Source organism: Suncus etruscus, chromosome 9 (genome assembly GCF_024139225.1).
Source record: "Suncus etruscus isolate mSunEtr1 chromosome 9, mSunEtr1.pri.cur, whole genome shotgun sequence".
NCBI classification, from domain to species: Eukaryota; Metazoa; Chordata; class Mammalia; order Eulipotyphla; family Soricidae; genus Suncus; species Suncus etruscus.
In genome coordinates this window covers 81,434,111-81,453,391 of record NC_064856.1, presented here as the reverse complement: position 1 = coordinate 81,453,391, position 19,281 = coordinate 81,434,111, and the positions used below count along the sequence as shown (strand labels likewise).

At 37.5% G+C, this 19,281-nt stretch overlaps 1 protein-coding gene across 1 annotated transcript in view; it reads left to right on the top strand.

Annotated features, from left to right (window-relative positions):
* The window catches only part of DCDC1 (doublecortin domain containing 1), a 469,965-nt gene that overhangs the window by 43,736 nt on the left and 406,948 nt on the right, over window positions 1-19,281 (top strand). The window contains exon 7 of the mRNA XM_049780695.1: window positions 14,854-14,947. Within this exon, the coding sequence (XP_049636652.1) occupies window positions 14,854-14,947 (94 nt within the window). The remainder of the gene's footprint in view (window positions 1-14,853; window positions 14,948-19,281) is intronic.

Genomic DNA, 19,281 nt, shown 5'->3' with positions numbered 1-19,281 from the left:
GACCTTATGGGACACTGGATCGAACTGAGGTCTGTTCTGGGTCAGCCATTTGCACGGCAAATGCCCTACCGCAGAACCACCACTCTGGCTCCTCAAAGTGTGTCTTAACAAGACTGAAATGTTTAAAATATGGCCCATCTTTTCAAAATTTGCACCAGACAGGTTTATAATTAGGATAGCTTTATTATTAATCAAACTGTCACTATTGGGTATAATTTAAATATATAAAACTAAATATATATATTCATGTATTGAAGTATTAAGAGAAATTTATGGCACAAGATACAAAATAAATATATTAAAATGTCTTCTCTAAATACATATCTTTTGTTTTGTTTTGTTTGACCACACCTAGTGATGCTTAAGGGTTATTCCTGGGTATGCACTCCTGGCTTGGGGAACCATGTGAGACAATGGGGATCAAACCCAAGTCCATCCCAGGCTAGTGCATGTAAGGCAGATACCCTACTGCTTGAGTCACCACTCCAGCCCCTACATAACTTTTTAATAGCAAGATTGTGGATTATCTTAGAGTTATTGTCAGAGAAGCAATGTTATATATAACATTTGTATATATATTTTGTATGTGTTTTGTGTTATGTAGTATATATTATGAAGCAAGTATTCCATTTATGATCAGTTTGTTCCATAACAGTTAATCTCTGATTTTTCTTGTTTTTCTATGTATTATCACTAAAAGTATGAGATTAAATGTTGAATAAAACTAAGTTAATGAAATAGATAAAACAAGAAAATTCTCCTCTCCTTTAGTTTGAACCGATTGCCATCTACCACTTAATTATTTCAATTTTATTATTGTTCTCTTCTTATTCTCTCATTGTTTTTGTCTCTCTTCTCCATGTCTCCTCTTTCCCATCTCACACTTTTCTCTTGACTGATAAATTGCAATATTATCACTAATAAAAAATGTCTTTAGATAAAAATAATATTTTAGTATCATTTTACTACCTTTTAAAACCTAGATATGAGCTGAATGAGATCAGAATACTTCATCCTATAATTTGGAGGAATATAATATTTAGTGCAAGTCAACAACTGATAGTATTTCTCAAACAAATTTTAATAACTTAAGCACTTGTTAAAAATTTAGATTCTGTGACTAGAGAGGTGGTTCAGGACTAAAATTGGTACTTGGCTTGCATACAGTTAAAGAGTAATAGACAATTATTTTTTTATTTTGATATTGTGGTGAACTGTACACTTAAAATAGGAACCATTTATTTTATGTAAACATACATTAAAATAGTAGATTTTTAACAGTGAATTAAACATGATTATATTTATAAAATGTAAAAGTGAATTTGGCTATTAAATCTTCAGAAGTCTATTAAATATAAAATATCTAAGGAGTATGAATTTATAGTTTACTTAGAAAAACTTCTGATTATTTCTCATTAATATGTTACTAATAAAATGCTAAAATATCGCATTTAAAATTTGTAAGAAGTGGGGCCGGTGAGATGGCGCTAGAGGTAAGGTGTCTTCCTTGAAAGCGTTAGCCAATGAAGAACCGTGGATTGATCCCTCGGCGTCCCAAATGGTCCCCCCAAGCCAGAGGCAATTTCTGGGCACTTGGCTAGGAGTAACCCCTGAGCATCAAATGGGTCTGGCCCCAAAAAACAAAACAAAAATTATTTATTGGGGCCAGAGAGATCACATGGAGGTAAGGCGTTTGCCTTTCATGCAGCAGGTCATCAGTTCAAATCCAGCTTCCCATATGGTTCCCTGTGCCTGCCAGGAGCAATTTCTGAGCATGGAGCCAGGAGTTTCCCCTGAGCACTGCTGGGTGTGACCCAAAAACCACACACACACACACAAAAGCAAAACATAAAATTCGTAAGAAGTGATTGCTTTTACAATTCATAATTGTTTTTTATTAGTAAGTGCAATGGATTTGGCATCCATTCTCTTATCTATTTTTGTGAAAGTAAGATAACAGCCAGTAAATTTATTTCCATGATTTATTTAAGTAAATTGATAAGATAGGTACAAATTCAGTTCAGTCATCTGATATCTTCATGTTAAAATAATTATCCTAGACTTTGTTTTCTGTGCGGCTTGGGTGAGATTTTGCTCCCTTGTGGGCCTGGGGGAGACTTTGTTTCCTGTGTGGCTTGGGTGAGATTTTGCTCCATTGTGCGGCTTGGGGGAGACTGTGTTTCCTGTGCAGCTTGGGTGAGACTTTGCTCCCTTGTGCGGCTGGGGGAGACTGTGTTTCCTGTGCGGCTTGGGTGATATTTTGCTCCCTTGTGCGGCCTGGGCGAGACTTTGTTTCCTGTGCGGCTTGGGTGAGATTTTGCTCCCTTGTGCGGCCTGGGGGAGACTTTGTTTCCTGTGCGGCTTGGGTGAGATTTTGTTCCCTTGGGCGACTTGGGTGAGACTTTGTTTCCTTGTGCGGCGTCAGGACCGGCTCCCCCCCCCCCAGTGAGTCCCTTCCCCCAGGTGGGCACCTGGAAAGGCAAGATGAGCGACCCGAATAGTGGGGGGAGATAGGGCCAACCATCTGGACTCTCAGGTGACCTAGAGCAGTCCAGCCCCTTGGGCCCTGGAGTGGACCAGGGACTCCCCAAGGGCGAGGGCAGAGCCTCAAGGGTTGGACTGAGGGAACTCCTTCAAGGGAGGCTTGGAGGGGGCGGAGCTCCATTGACTCCCAGAGAATGGAGGGGGGATTGAGAGCTAGGCTCAACAGCGCCAGTAACCATTGTGGCCAGGAGTGGAACTGCACCACTGACAGAAATAAGGAGTAGAAAAGCTATAATACCCAGTGCAGGAAGGCCGACACTAGGTATCAAAGGGGAGGAGAAAGAGCTAGGTTCAACAAGCCCACCCAACAGCACCCTCTAGAAACACCTTCAGGAAGGGGACCAAAGCAGGCCGAAATTAGGAGCCACAGCACTCCAAAACACACCATTAAATACAAAGAATTATGCGTAAATCAAGGAGATCCCTAATAACTGGAGACAACATGACAAACCCTATCAAGTTTCCAAGTCCACCAAAACGCACAGATCCATGGGAAGAAGACCTAAAAGCGGCCATGAGAAAGGAAATGCAAGAATTACTAAAAGAAATGAAAGAAACCCTAGCAACCGAGTATAAGCAATCCATGGATGAACGAATCAGCCAAATTAAAGAAGAAATGTCAAAGAACATGAGAGATTCCATACAAAAAGAAGTGAAGGACTTAAAAGACAAAGTAACAAGCCTTAAGAGCAGAAACACAGAGTTGGAGAAGCACATCGAAGAACTCGAAGGAAAACTACAATCAAAAAAAGATCAAGAAACCAACAAAGAAATAAAAGGCAAAGCACTTGAAGGAAAAATCCAATATCTAATGAACAAAGACAAAAGAAACAATCTAAGAATTGTGGGTATACCAGAAGGGGAGGAAATAGGGAAGGGGGAAGAACAGGTAGTCAGGGAGATAATAACAGAGAACTTCCCCACACTCTGGAAAGACACTTCAGGACAAATCCAGGAAGTCAAGAGAGTCCCTAATAAAATAGACCCTAATAAACCCACACCAAGACACATAATAATCCAAATGACAAAAAAACAAAGAGAAAGAGGAACTCCTGAAAGCAATAAGGGAGAAAAAAAACCTCAAGTACAAAGGAAAGGACATAAGAATCAAACCGGATCTTCTCACTCCTTATACAAAAGTCAACTCAAAATGGATCAAAGACCTTGAAATCAGACCCGAATCTATAAAGGTTATTGAGAATAAAATAGGGAGAACACTCGAAGACCTATATATCAAAAAGGTCTTCGAGAATGGAGCACCAATGGCAAGAACCTTAGCAGCAAACATAAACAAATGGGACTACATCAAACTAAATTGCTTCTGCATGGCGAAAGAAACCTTACTTAATGCAAGAAGACAGTTAACAGAATGGGAAAAAATCTTTTCACTAGACATATGAGATAAAGGGCTGATATCTAGAACTTACAAAGCACTCAGAAAACTGAGCCCCTCAAAACCAAATAAAGCCATAAAAAATGGGGAGAAGAAATGAATAGACACTTCTCTGAGGAAGACAGAAGGATGGCTAACAAACACATGAAAACATGCTCACCTTCTCTCATCATCAGAGAGATCCAAATCAAGACAACAATGAGATACCACCTTACACCAGTGAGGATGGCTCACATCAAAAATACTGAGAACAATCTTTGTTGGCGTGGATGCGGTATGAAGGGAACTCTCATCCACTGCTGGTGGGAATGCCCCCTAGTCCAACATCTATGGAGAACAGTCTGGAGAGTACTCAAAGAACTCAGAATTGAGCTCCCTTTTGACCCAGCAATTGCACTCCTAGGTATATACCCCCAAGTTGGAAGAACATTCATTCCAAAATACGTGTGCACCCCACTATTTATCGCAGCACTCAGTATAATAGCCAAATCTTGGAACCAACCACGATGTCCAACAACAGATGAATGGATCATTAAGATGTGGTATCTATACACAATGGAATATTACATGGCAGTCAGAAATGATACAATCACATATTTTGCAGCCACGTGGATGGACTTAGATCATGTTATGTTAAACGAAGTAAGTCAGAAGACAAAAGATAAACACAGAATGGTAGCACTATTCTGAAGCACATAGAACATACATCTCAATCACAACTAATACTTAACAATCAAATAACAGGGTCTAACAGGGTAGAAACTCCAATCACTGTAATAGTCAACATATACCTGGGAACAGTGCCCAAAACACATGAAAAAGGAACAACACAAACTCTCGACTACACATTATACCACAAAGAAAACAGCAACACCAGAACAGCAGCATAGAGAGAACAGGTACGTAATCAACCTTCTACAATAATGGCCCATAATAATCCTGTAGGGATCATATACAGGAACACAGGTAAAGAATACCAAGGCAAACCACTGACTCCAATGGAAACATCCCATAAAACTACGTATTAATGCCTCTATCTTACTATATTTAAAATAACCTTTCAGCTTTTCTGTCCACAGGTGTTCTTGGATACAAAGGGCGGACAAGCTAAGATGGCAGCTAGGGATACCACACGAGATAACATACCCAGTTTGCACTACGAGATGGCCCTGAGAAAACTCTTTAACATACACTTTATCTCTAGGTTTACCTTCTTTTAGGGTTTCAAGCACGTGACCAGTCAGACCACCAAAGCAGTAACAGTGACGTACAGACCCAAACTACATGCTCTATTCACTGAACACATTCAAGCAAACTAGCATTCCCTTGCTATTCTCTCCTCTCTTCTCACCACTTTCTTGGTTATTTTTTTCTTTTCTATTCTTTTCTTTACTTTCTATCCGTTCTCTTCTTCCTTTCTTTCTAATGTATTTTTCTCTTTTCTCCCTCCCTACCCCTTCCATACACCTTACCCTTTCCCCACTCTGGAAATCCAACTATCCCTCCACCCCTCAATCCCATCCAGACCTCCCTCTATATTAAAACACTTCACCCTCAGTCCTTATTCTATCCTACCCCAACGAACCAGTACCCATCACCCAAGAGAAGGGACACCCAGTCAAACCCACACCTCGTCCCGGGCAAGAAAAGACAGCCAACTCCCCGGGCGGACTCACGCTGCAAGGCCCTCCCTACCAACTCCCCCTAACGTGGACTGTTTCTTGAAACCGGACCTAGGTCCAAAAGTATCCCCAATGCAAGAACTCTTCCAAGACCTCCCTGCTGCAAATTTTTACCAACCTGAAGAAGGTCAGGGGTTGTGATAGGAAGATGCCTGGGAACCCACACATCACAAGAAAAACCCAAAAGACAAAGGGAAAAACTGTACTTCCAACATAGGCATAAGACCTGTAATACACCACCTCGTTACCTGCTCTCCCCCAAATGTAAGGTAGTCTTTTGCACCACTTTGGTCCTTTAAAAACTTCGCTAACTCATTTAAGTTCTTTTTTTTTCCTTAAATTTATTTATTTATTTTTTTAAATGTTGGTCCTATATATACATTTGTGAGCACATACGTTTTTATTTATTTTATTTTATTATTATTATTATTTTTTATCATTTTTGGGTATGTGACCTGTGTCTGTTTTCTTCTCTGTCCACCCCAAACCACACCGACAATACAATGTAGCTCCACTTCCCCCTGCAAAGACACACTAAATAAAGGGGAAATCTTACATATAAAAAAAAGAGCTCTTATCTACTAGAGATAGGAACTCATAGTTGTTTACAATACAGGGATATCTCCTACCTTGAAAATATGTCATGTGGAATCACTTAGACCTCAGATGATTAGATACCATTCATCCAGCCTTGAACCCTGGATCCCAGACATAGAATTGGCACAGCTCTTCACAACAGCTGCAGGAAACAAACTTCATCCGGGACAGCTTTAATACTGCGGGGTCAACAACAAGGGCCAGCTCTAACATGATATCTTGACAAAGAGGAAAATGTGAACAACTTGACCTTAGAGCAGATTAGCCTACCTTACCAGCTAACGACAAGACAAAACCAGAAGACTCGGCACCCTTTGGTAGGTCCAAAAGCCAAGATCGTGACTTAGAGATGACTGGCTACTAGAACCACGACCAGACAGTATACATCTTGGGACCAATAAAAAAGCCCTAGTTTGGGGTTTGAACTATGACTTGCACAATAAGCATGATCCCCAGTCCCAAAGGTCTGACAGAGACAACTGCAACAGAATGGGGCTTCTGGAAGCACAAAGAAAGACGCGATCCTAGGTGCCATCCTAGGTTCAGTGCAAAGACCAAGGTCACCAACCACAGAAGATGGATTAAAATGACACTGAGGTAACAGAACCTCTAGAATCACAAAGACTGACTTCATCATAAGTCCTACCTCAGGATCTGTGCAGATACTGAGACCTCTAAACACAGAGCTCTGAGTGTATCACCCTGGACAGAACAGAAGTCTTCCACACACCAAAAAACACCACCAGGAGAATAAATGATCCTGACCAAAGTCTAGAGCTGATCACATGACAGTATACTCCAAGGACGGAGAAACCCCATATTTCTTAGGCCAAGTGAATTCATTTTTGAATGACCCCAATATTTACTGTGCCAGGGCAGGAGGGGAAAAAACAAAAATACAAAAAGCACAAAACCTTGGTTATATTATATATATATGTATATATATATACATATATATACATATATATATATACATATCTATATCTTCTACCTTCATTTATTATTGTTATTATTATTTTTATTTACCTATTTATTTTGGTCGATTTCTCTGTTTGGGTGTGATTATTGAAATCGTTGTCCCCAATTATACTTATTTTTTCTCTTCTTTTCTTTTCCTTCGTTATGTGCTATGCCATGTTTCTTATTTCAAGACCATGGCGTGTTTTTGGTTTGTTTGTTTGTTTTTTTTGTTGTTGTTTGTTTGTTTTGCTTTGTTTTTCGTCTGTTTTTTGTGGTGCTTATCGATATAGCTGGAGTCCTCACTGGATAATTGACACTGTTTTTGGTACTGGTGGAGTGTTTCACCTTCTTTCTCTCCTTCATCTCCCAAATCGATGATGAGAGCCTCTAGAAGGATTCCACCCATTTTGGGAGTATTAGACTCTTACCCCAGTTTAGTTATCTTCTCCTTTTTAGGCAAAACCACACAACTTGAACTAGCTAGTCCTGCCTACAGTTAGAGGGGGAGATAAGGGAGGCATCAAGACCAAACAGGTGCAAGACTACTAAGTAGTGGGTTGGATACAGATGGGACCACATATTCTAGCCGCCCTGGGGGTGAGGGAAGAGGAAATGGGAGGTAGGACAAAAACGGAGGGGTAGGGAGGACAATTTGGTGATGGGAATTCCCCCTGATTTTATGTAAATATGTACCTAAAATGTTATTGTCAACAATATGTAAGACACTATGATCAAAATAAAAATTATATTAAAAATAATAATTATCCTAGTTTTTATAGCAAGTAGTTTTAAAATCTGTTTTATTTTTAATTTTAATTTAATTTAATTTTGGTTTTCTGGGCCATATGCAGTGGCACTCAGGAGTTACTCTTGGCTCTTTGCTCAAAACTTGCTCCTTGCAGGCTCTGGGGACCATATGGGATGGTGGGGATCGAACCCAGGACCATCCCAGGTCACTGTGTGCAAGGTAAATGCCCTACTGCTGTGCTATTGCTTCAGCCCCTAAAAAGCTGTTTTAAGAGAGAGATATGTGAACTGCATGTTAATACATTTAATTCTTTGAAAATTTATGATTTATTTGAAAATCTTTCAGTTAGCAAAAAAGTCTGTAGAAACAGATTCCCTTTCTCAAAATGCTTCTGATAAATTTTAGATTTCTTTACTGAACAAGTATAATTAGCTGCCCAAGGTGACATATTTTTACTAACTTAATGAATTAATTTCATAATTATCCATTTTCACATCACTAAATTTCTTCTAAAAGTCTTCTCTGGGTTTTTAATTAAATGGTTTGCTTCTTGGGTTTATATAGTGAATACTGTCGCAATATATTTGCTGTACAAATACTCATTGAATTAGTAGAAACAATGTTCCTCATTTAGGGACCTGGGCCCCCTTCCAATTTTTTTTCCCATCAGTAAGGATGACTTTATGCAAATAACAGAGAATTCTGATTTAAATCAGACCGAAGCAAAATGGAAGCAAGCAATCCAGAGGTTGACAAGTTCTAAGCATAGTATGCCAGGCTGAGCATTAGGTTCTCTATAATTATTGTGCTATTTTGTACATTAGTGATGGTAACCAAGTATACATTTATAGAGAGACAGAAAGGATATCTCTTTCTTTAAGTGAAAAAGCCACCTTTTCCAAGAATATCATTCCAGAACTAGATTGTGTGTCCACTCCCAAAGCTTTCACTGACAAAGGGCATGAAGCCCCACCATAATTAGGTCAATCAAAATAATGATATTCTTCCTTGAGTCAGAAGGGAAGTGTGAACACTAAATTGAGCTAGAATATCAAGAACGAGATAGAAAATAGCAATTAAGAATATATCTGTAGGGGCTGGAGAGATAGCATGGAGGTAGGGTGTTTGTCTTGCATGAAGAAGAACAGTGATTCTAATTCCAGTATCCCATATGGTCCCCTAAGCCTGCCAGGAGCAATTTCTGAGCATAGAGCCAGGAGTAACCCTGAGCGCTGCCAGGTGTGACACCCCCCCAAAAAAAACAAAAACAGCAAAAAAAGAATATATCAGTAATGTGTAGAAGTTTTCCTTTTTATTTCTCAATCAAAGGACAAGGCCAGTCTCTGATATTAAAAAGAATTGTTTTTGGTAAAAAATAAGTTTCTGACACTACATACTTCAGTTGCAATATAACTAAAATAGGCTATGAAATAAGAATGTTTATGGCTAAATTTATCAGCTTTATATAGCAACATAAAATTTATGATGAAATCAGCTTAAACTAGACAACATATGTTAAACTAACACATTCATTAATTAATAATATTTTATGACTACTACTAATATGCTAAGTACCTATATATAGTAATGAGGATATTAGTATATTAGTAAAAGTGATGAGGATATTAGGATATTAATAAAAGACTTCATCTTTTTCTCATAATTTTTTCCTTGATAGGAGGACAATCAAAAAAAGTCACTATATTGATTGTGGACTTGGTTTAATAAGAAAGTTCTTTGAGAAGAAATAAGAAGAGTTTGTATACATGTGAAATATATTAAGAATGGCAACCTTTTCAAAGAAAATATAAAAAAATCTTCATGTTAGAATGAGCAGGGTTCATTTCAGCAATTGAAAGGTCAGCATGTGATAGGGAGAATAGCCTTGTAATGTTTTATCCCACTTTTCCCAAGTAACAGAATTTATTCTAGGTGATATAATTCTGGGGAATATAATTTTCTGTGCTCAGGAATTACTTGTGACAGTGCACAGAGTAATATGGTGCTGGGGAGTGAGCCAGTTTAATCGCATGTTAGACAATTGCCTTGGGTCTCATTTTTGTAATTTTTGGGGAGATCACACCCAATGATGCTCAGTGATTACTCCTGGCGCTGCACTCAAGAATTGCTTTTGGTGGTGGTTGGGGCAGTCTGTGGGATGCCAGGGTTCCAATTTGGGTTGGTTTTGTGCAAGGCAATTGCCCTACTTGCTGTATTATTGCTCCTCGATTTATATTTTTTAATGGATCACATAGATCATCAACAAATAACAGGGTGATAGGCCAAGAAGATTCAAGGAAACTGAATTAATTGTTGGAGTCCTGATAAATGACAATAACAATATAGGATATACTATAATTAGAGAAATGGAGAAGGTGGTTGGATTTCTGAAAGATAAGGTATTTTAGTCACCTAGTTACATAGAATTAGAAAACAGTAAAGTATGATTTAGGTTTTTTTTTTATTTTAACTTTTGAATGAATGGATGAAAGTACACTTAGATATAGCATAATATGGGAGTAAGAGTAGACTTGAAGGGGAAAGAATATATAAAGGAGCAAAATGTAACAATGATGTAGTAGAGGGGGGATAGGCATACATTTTCTGTAAAGGGACTGATAGTAAAGACTGGGTTTTGAGGACCTTTTGCACTCCTGAAGGAGCAATATAGATTTTATTGTCCCATTGTTAGGTAGACTTGCAGGTCTTCTTGCATGTGAAGTTTATGCAGTCTTGGAAGAGACCCAAATAAAGTAAAAAGAAAACAAACAAAAAAAACAACAAAAAACAAAACAGTTTGCTGATAAATAAAATCTATCCATGCTTCAAGCTAATTCCTCCTCCAATCCCAGTGACCCAACCCAAATGGTAAAACTGCAAAGCTCTGGGATCAGGTATTGTAGCTGTTCCTTGTCCTTTATTTTTGTTTTTGAGCCACACCCAACAGTGCTCAAGGGTTACTTCTGGCTCTGCGCTTAGAAATCGCTCCTGGCAGACTCGGGGGGACCATATGGGATGGCAGGAGTCGAACTTGAGTCCATCCCGGTTCGACTTTGTGCAAGGTGAATGCCTTATCGCTGCTATCACTCCAACCCGGCTGTTCTTGTCCTGCGCAACTCACCACTATGTGCAATAGTTTCCCTCCACAGCTTGACAGCCAGACATAGATGGAATGAGGGAAACCCACACAATCTCCTATCTGTGCACGGCTAGACATCTAAAACTATTACAGTTTTGACATGAGAAAAAGAGGAACACTTCAGTTAGAAATCATGTAATTTTATTTGACTGACTTTGTTTGTTTACATTTTGGGCCATATCTGGAGGTACTCGAGGCTTTCTTCTAGCTTTGCACTTAGGACTCACTCCTGGTGAGCTCAGTGGACAATGTAGTGTATTGGGATTGAATCTGTGTTGGCCACATGCAGGGAAAATGCACTAGCTGGCCCCCAGCCTAACTCATTTTTTTATTTGTTTGTTTTTGGGCCACACCCGGCAGCACTCATGGGTTTCTCCCAGCTTTGCACACACTTTGCACACAGAAATTGCCCTTGGTAGGCTCCAGGAACCATCTGGGATGCTGGGAATCGAACCTGGGTCCATTCTGGGTCAGCCATATGTAAGGTAAATGCCCTACTACTATGCTATCATTCCCGCCCTAGCTAGACTGCATTTTATAATAATCAAAAGCAGCAATATTTGAAGCAATCTAATAAAATCTACCTCAAATTACTTGATACTCTCCACTTTTTCTTTTACTATAATGTTCCTGACATTATATTTGGACTTTTCTAACTGATGCTTTTTAAAGTATTCCATGATACTAACTAGAAAGGTAATTGTTGTAAGATCAGTATCAACAAGTGGTTAAGACATTAAAACACTGAGCCAGATTTATATAGTACATTGGGTAGGGCATTTTCCTAGCCAGTTGTTGACCCAAGTTTGATTCTTGGCATCCCTTATGTTCTCCAAAGCACCACCAGGAGTAATTCCTCGACTCAAAGTTAGGTGTAATTCTTGAGTGCCACCCAAAACAAATGGCCTCTCTCAAAATATATTAAAATTTAATATTTTTATCAGTCCTTTGATCTGTGAAAGAACTAAGATCACTAAATTATAGAAGACTGACTTTGACAATTGCAACAGACAGAACTTTTCCTGGGACCTAGACTTTATCGTAGGATTTTTGCAAAAACCAAGATCTCTAATTGCAGAGGTCTGACTTTGATGACTGTGACTGAGCAGAACTTCTGGAACAATAAGGAAGCCTATCCTAGGCTTCATCCTAGGATCTGTGCAAAAACCAAGAATACTACTTACAGAAGACTGACTACAATAACTGCGACAGAGCAGAACTTCTGGAATCATCAATAAAGACTCTATCCTAGACTTTGTCCTAGAATCTGTGCAAACTCCAAGATCTCTAATTACAGAGGACTGACTTTGACAACCACAACTGAGAAGAACATTTCCTTTCCAAAAAGACCTTGGGGTTCTACAATGAACATGTCTGGAGCCTATAGTTGTTCCTATGACAGTATGCTTCAAGAATGGAGAAACCCTGTATCTCTTCCAGTGGTCGGCAACATTTTTTTTCAACTGAGCCAAATCTCGCCAAAAACCACGATTGAAATTTATTTTGAGAGCCACACAGGGCACGCACTGATAGAGGCTAGGAGTAGAGTCCTGACTCCTAGAGCGGCCCCCCCCCCCCCGGCACACAGAAGAGCCAAATTAAAAGTGTAAAGAGCCACATGTGGCTCGCGAGCCGCAGGTTGCCGACCTACCACTGTTAGGCCAAGCAAACAAACAAAAACCTTGCCACACCAGTTCCCCCTTTTGTTGTTTTTTTTTTTGTCATTTTTGTTATTGTGTTTTATTGTGTGTGTGTGTGTGTGTGTGTGTGTTTTTGGTTTGGGTTTTTTTTTCTTTCTTCTTTTAAATTTAAACGTATAGCTTCTAGACAGAAGCTCCTCCAGCTTTCTTTTTTTTTTTTCCCAACAGAACCATAAAATTTTAATTATCTTGTTCTGCCTCATAAATTGAGAAAAAAACGTGGATGGTACCAGGGGCTAACAGTTTCATGAACGCTGAGTGAAAATAAAAAATGATCAGACCAAATACCCAACCCAAAGTCAACAACAATAGCATCAAGAGACCCAATCTACAGCAAGCTATACACAAAGGATACCTGTCACATTAGCAGTCCAGGAGGCAAAGGGTGGAGGTATGGGGTGCATGCTAGAAACAGGGGTAGAGGGAGAACAACATTAGTGGTGGGAATGGCCCTAATTCACTGTCACTATATACCTTAAGTATAACTGTGATGGACTTGTAATTCATATTGGTCACAATAAAATATAAAAAATTTAATATCTTCAGTATATTAGGAACTATTAACATTTATTTCCAGATTCTGACTATTGTAAATAATGCTACCTTAAACATCGGAATGCAGAGGGCTTTACTGATTGATGTTGCTAGGGTATATGCCTAAAAGTGGTATTGCTGGTTCATATGGAAGTTCAATTTCTGGTTTTTTTTTTTTTTTAGGAAAATCATATGGATATAATATTTTGTTTTCCAAAAAGGCCGGACAGGTCTGCAACGTAGGTGTAGATGAGTGAGTGGCTAAAGAAATTGTGTTATATGTACACAATGAAATACTATGCATCTGAAACACATGAGTGGCTAAAGAATACTATGCAGCTGTAGAAAAAATAAAGTAAAAATTTTTGCTTATACTTGGCTGGACATGACGATTATTGTGCTGAGTGAAAAGAGTCAGAGGAAAAGGAATAGACTTATAATACTCTTACTCATTTGTGGGTTATAAAGAAAGCAAGAGACAGTATTTGTTATACTACCAAGATACATTAGAGATAAGGGTCAGGAGGTTCAGCCTAGGGTAAAAAGCTTGCCACAAAGAGCAGTGAGTGCAGTTAGAGTAGAGAAAGGCCTACTATGATAATAATAATAATAATAGTTGGATTGATCACTCTGGACAAGAACTCGTGCTGAAAGGGAGAAAGTGACAAGCAAGGCACCCCTTCATTAACAATAGTGTAAAATACAGTGTGAAAAAGAAATGAGAGAGAGAGAGAGCAAGTGAGAGTGAGAGAGAGAGAGAGAGAGAGAGAGAGGGAGAGAGAGAGAGAAAGAGAGAGAGAGAGAAAGTGTGATAGGCAAGCAAAGTACCTGCCCCAGAGACAGGTGGGGCTGGGAGAAGGCAGGAAGGAGGGAAAAGGGAGACATTGGTTATGGGAAGGGTGCACTGTGAAGTTTGATATACATTTTATGATTGAAACCCAACAATGGACAATTTCACAACCACAGTGCTTAAGTAAAGCAATGAGTAAAAAAGTAATATTTGTAACACTAAAGCTAGTTGATAACTTGAAAATGTGACTTTTTAACTCCATTATTATAGTATACAGACAACATAAGCTTTTAAGGTGAAATGTGAGTGGTGGACGATAATTATAATTTATTTTCAGACAGTTGGAAATAATTTTAAAAATGCAATTTAAGTTTCTGAAATCTAATTTAAAGAATTTTCTCTTATTGTTGAATAAAGCAAATATCTAGAATATTACAAAAATCCCCAAAGGTCAACCATTTATTAAATACTACTTTTTAAGTATTGGTTGTATTTCCTTTATTTTTAAAAGTAATATTTTGTGTGTTTGTGTTTAAACTGTAGGTGAATCTAACCACTTTAACTGTTTTTGTTTCATAAATTGAAAAGATATTATAATTCATCAAATTTTATTTTAGAAAATAATTCAAAGTATTTTGAACATAATTCAAAATATTTGAACATAATTCAAAATATCTATGCAGTATAAAAGAACTTTAAACTATGTAATCAATTTACCCAGTGCTTATTATATGAATTTTATTTATAATCAATTTTTTCTTTTTAGATTTTAGATATTTGCACAGTGAAAATGAATCTCAATACACCAGCAAGATACCTTTATGATATATATGGTAGAAAAATTAAAGATATTTCAGAAGGTAAGTGATGAGTATTTTATGAATCTATAACAATTTAAATTTTTAATCAGTCCTGGGGCCACATCTGGCCATAGTCAGGGCTTACCATGACTCTGTACTCAAGGATTACTCCTGATTAATCAAGAAACTATGTGTGGTACCAGGGATAAAATCTAAGTTAGTTACATACAATACAAGATTTTTTACCCTTGTACTAAATTTCTAGTCCATATTAATGTTTCTAAAAAGCATTTACTTCACACTCTTAAAGAAACACAGATTTTTTAAAACAAAAATATATTCTTCTTCAGCCTTAAAAATACCATTAATGTTGCAGGTTTATTTTTATTTTTATTTTTGGGTCAGACCTGAAGTACCCTGGGTTTACTTCTGGCTCAGACTTGGGGTTTGCTCCTAGTGGGACTCAAGGAATCATACATGAGGTTACTGCAGAGCATGCATTCCAGCTCAATGAACTATTGTTGGACTTGCTTTCAGGGATGGTTTCTTTTAGCATGTTGTTGCCCTTTTGGGCCATTTTAATGAATATTCATGGACTGATTTATCTCTTATAGTGATGGAGGCTGACAAGTTCAGTATCAAGCCACCAACAAATACAGACTCTTTTAATTTGTATGATGCAGCTTTCTCATGTGTATTTTCATATGGTGGAATGAAAGGGGCTCTCTAGTGTTTCTTTTATAAAAAAACAAAAAAACAAAAAACAAAAAAACCCTAACTCTCTGACTCTACTCATGAGTATACACCTTAAGGATCTGGCTAGCTTCGAATATCACCATGTTTGTGATTATATTTCAACATGTAAACTTCAGGGAGGGAAGAAAAAATCAGCCCATTGCCCAGCACATTTTGATTTTAAAACAACGATGAGTGCATTTAATCTTGGCAACCCAGAAATCAATAAGTCATTTAAAATTTATTATAACTAATAAAATATCAGTGACAGAACTTTCAAAGGAGAAAAATGAGAAATTGTTCTGTTGTGTCCTCAGATAATTTAATGTTTAGATTAATTTTGTTTTATTTTCAAAAAGTTATGAAATCTACTTTAAAACTATTTAAATATATATTTTGGAGGCTATAGTATAAAATACCCTTTGTATTTTTAAAGGCACTCATTTGTTACTAATCCCTGTAAGAAAAAAATTCCACAAAGTCCACATTTATGCAGTTAACTTATTTGTTATTTGTAAATAGCTTCTCCTATCATTCCAGGCCCCATACATTCCTTTTCAAAACAATATTGTTACATGGGTCACCCCCAGAGAGCAAGGTAACATTTAGGTTGATGGTGCTCAGGAGACATAGATATCACATTTGGCAGTTCTAGGGGATACCAGGGTCATATCTCACCCTGTGAATGTGAGAATATGGTACTGAGAGCATTAAAAACTTTTACATGCTAGGCATGTTTTCTACCTCTTATACTTTCTCCTTGGTCCCTAAATGTACCCCTTTATATGAGGGCCACTGAAATTGCTGCTATCTGCAAGATTTCAGAAGCAAACACTGCGAAAGGTTAAATTCTGATACATATTGCCCTGTGAGACCAAAAATATACTTAACTTCTCATTGAAACTTTACGTATTGGCATTTGCTGTTTCATATAAAATCTTTTGAATTCATTTTCATAGAAGATAAAGTTATAGACTAATTTTATAGGGTGATTTATGAAAAATAGAAGAGTATGCTTTATTAAATCATCTTCTAAATGGGGAAAGAAGCACTTTAACTTGGGTTAACTAAGTCAAGTTACGTATTTTTCTAGAGCAATTCAGTTCTACCTTTGGCAAGTACATCCTTTCATTTTCTGAGGAGGTGGATAGTTTAGGTCTTAGCTGGTGGTGCTCAGGACTTATTCCTGGCTTTGTGTTCAAGGATCACTCCTGATAGTGCTCAGGGGACCATAGGTGTCCCCAGGGATTGCATTTAGTTCAGGATATATGACAAGGACATACCAGCTGTACTATTTCTCTGACTTTTTTTTTCATTCTTGGTCACACTGAGTATTATATTCTTTATGATCAACAATATTTTAAAATATTAAACATTGGGGCCAGAGTGGTGGTGCATGCCATAAGCCTTGTGCATGCTAGTATAGGAGGGACCTTGGTTCGATCCCCCAGTATCCCATATGAACCCCCAAGCCAGGAGCGATTTTTGAACGCATAGCCAGAAGTAACCCCTGAGCATTACCAGGTGTGGCCCCAAAATCCAAACATAAAAAAACAAAACAAAACAAAAAACCCTTAAACATACCAATAAAATAAATAAATAAATAAGACTATTTTTTAAAACTCCATCTAACTTTGAATTATGTCTAGCTTATCTGTAATGAAAAATTGAATATGAGGAAATTACTAGTTAAAACTGTTAGGAAACCTGGGTAATATAAAAGATTTATATTTAGACAATTGATCCCTCACCCCATGCATACCTCCCAATGTGGTATAACAGAAATACTTATTAAAAAATAAAAATTCTGATATTTGAGATGTGATACTTCATGGATGCCAGAGTCATTCATATTCACGCCTCATGCTTTCTGTATCTCAGAAGTGTGCTATCATCACATTTTAATGCATGCCTTGCCCTGTTTTTGCATACAGATAAAAGCTTATGCCAGCTGAAATTAACCTATGAAACTACTATCATGTAAAAGTATAACAAGTTCTGTGGACTTCATTAAGAAAGTTTAAGAAACTAATCCTTTTGGAGGAACTTCCAGTTGGTAGCACCCTAGTCACTTTATATTAGATTATTGCATTTCTTTTTCCTTTTGATTTTCTATGTCAAATCATTTGGTCCTTAAACTTTTGTTGGATGACTTTCTGAACTTAAACTTGAGAAAGGTCAAGTGTCACTCATAATTATCTTTTACTTTAAATAAAATACTATGGTTTCATATAGGTCTCTTTCCCCTTGCCTTGTATCAAAACAAAATTTCATTTAATAATGTCTAATGTTATAGTACAAGTAAGTTGCTTTCTACTTACAAGCATAATGGAAGTGTAATTTGGGCCAGAGAGATGACTTACAGTCATGGATCACATGATTTACATATGTAAATACATAAAGTCTTGTGCTTTATCCCTGTTACCTTACTAGGTGATCCCTGAACACTGCTAGGATTGTACCCTCTCTCCCAAAGAAAGTGTAATATATCAATATTGAAAGTACAGATGTGTAAAATAATTTTTTTAACAGGAGTGATAGTACAATGATCTTGCAATTGGTCAACCTGGTTTAACCCCTTACACTCAATATGGACCCCCAAGCCCATCAGAAGTAATCCTTGGGCACAGAGCCAGAAATAAGCCCTGAGCATTGCGGGTTAAAATAAAAAACAAAAATAAATTTTTTATTCTTCTCTTGGTTCTTGTTTTGGAAGTCAAATTTTCCTGTAGTGCTAGGTAAAATGAGCTCATTTGACATGGTGTAAAATAATTTCTGCCTTAATAAATAAGGTCAAACCTTTAAAATGTCTCAGAATTGTTTGCATTTATGAATCAGAAAATATTTGACAAAGAAATTTATATTGTAGGGGCTGGAGCATTGGTGGTGCAGCGGTAGGGCATTAGCCTTGCATGAGGCTGACATCGGATGGTCCGCGGTTAGACCCCCGGTGTCCCATATGTTCCCACAAGCAAGGAGTGATTTATGAGTGCAGAGCCAAGAGTAACCCCTGAGTGTCACTGGGTGTGGCCCAAAAACAAAACAAAATGAAGAAAATTTATATTGTTATATGAAGGAATTTTACATGAATTTGCTCTTTCTACAGCAGTAGAGAGCTGTCCACTGAGTCTAGATGCCTTATCCTTTTGTATATTTAGTGTGCTAAAACAGTGCTGCTGTTAGAATGTAACTTGTGCATGAAAGTGTATTCTTTAAAAATAGGAAGGCAATGGAAAAATAGGGTTTGAAAAGACCATTCAAAATAATAATTAAAAGTTAAAATTATTAATGTGGTATAAAATTTAAGCACCTTAGGATGGTATTTTGTAGTACTGCTTCATGGGATATTCAGGCTGCACAAAGACAACATTGTAGTACAATTATATGGAAATAAGCTTTAGATAGAAGACAGTGGGACTTCCTTTAATCAAAGTATGAGGGAAAGTAGGACACTGACAATCAAGGAGTCATGCAAGGTTAGGGTGACGTTTTGGGGGAAGGGAAACCCAGTGTAGCTATCATGATACTCTTTATCTTTCATGTTCAAGGATAGATTTACCTTTTTCTTATATTCATTTTATCTACCTAAAAAAGTGCACATAATCACCAGACTTCCATACCACATTAATATTATTCCCCCTATTTACAACTAATATAGA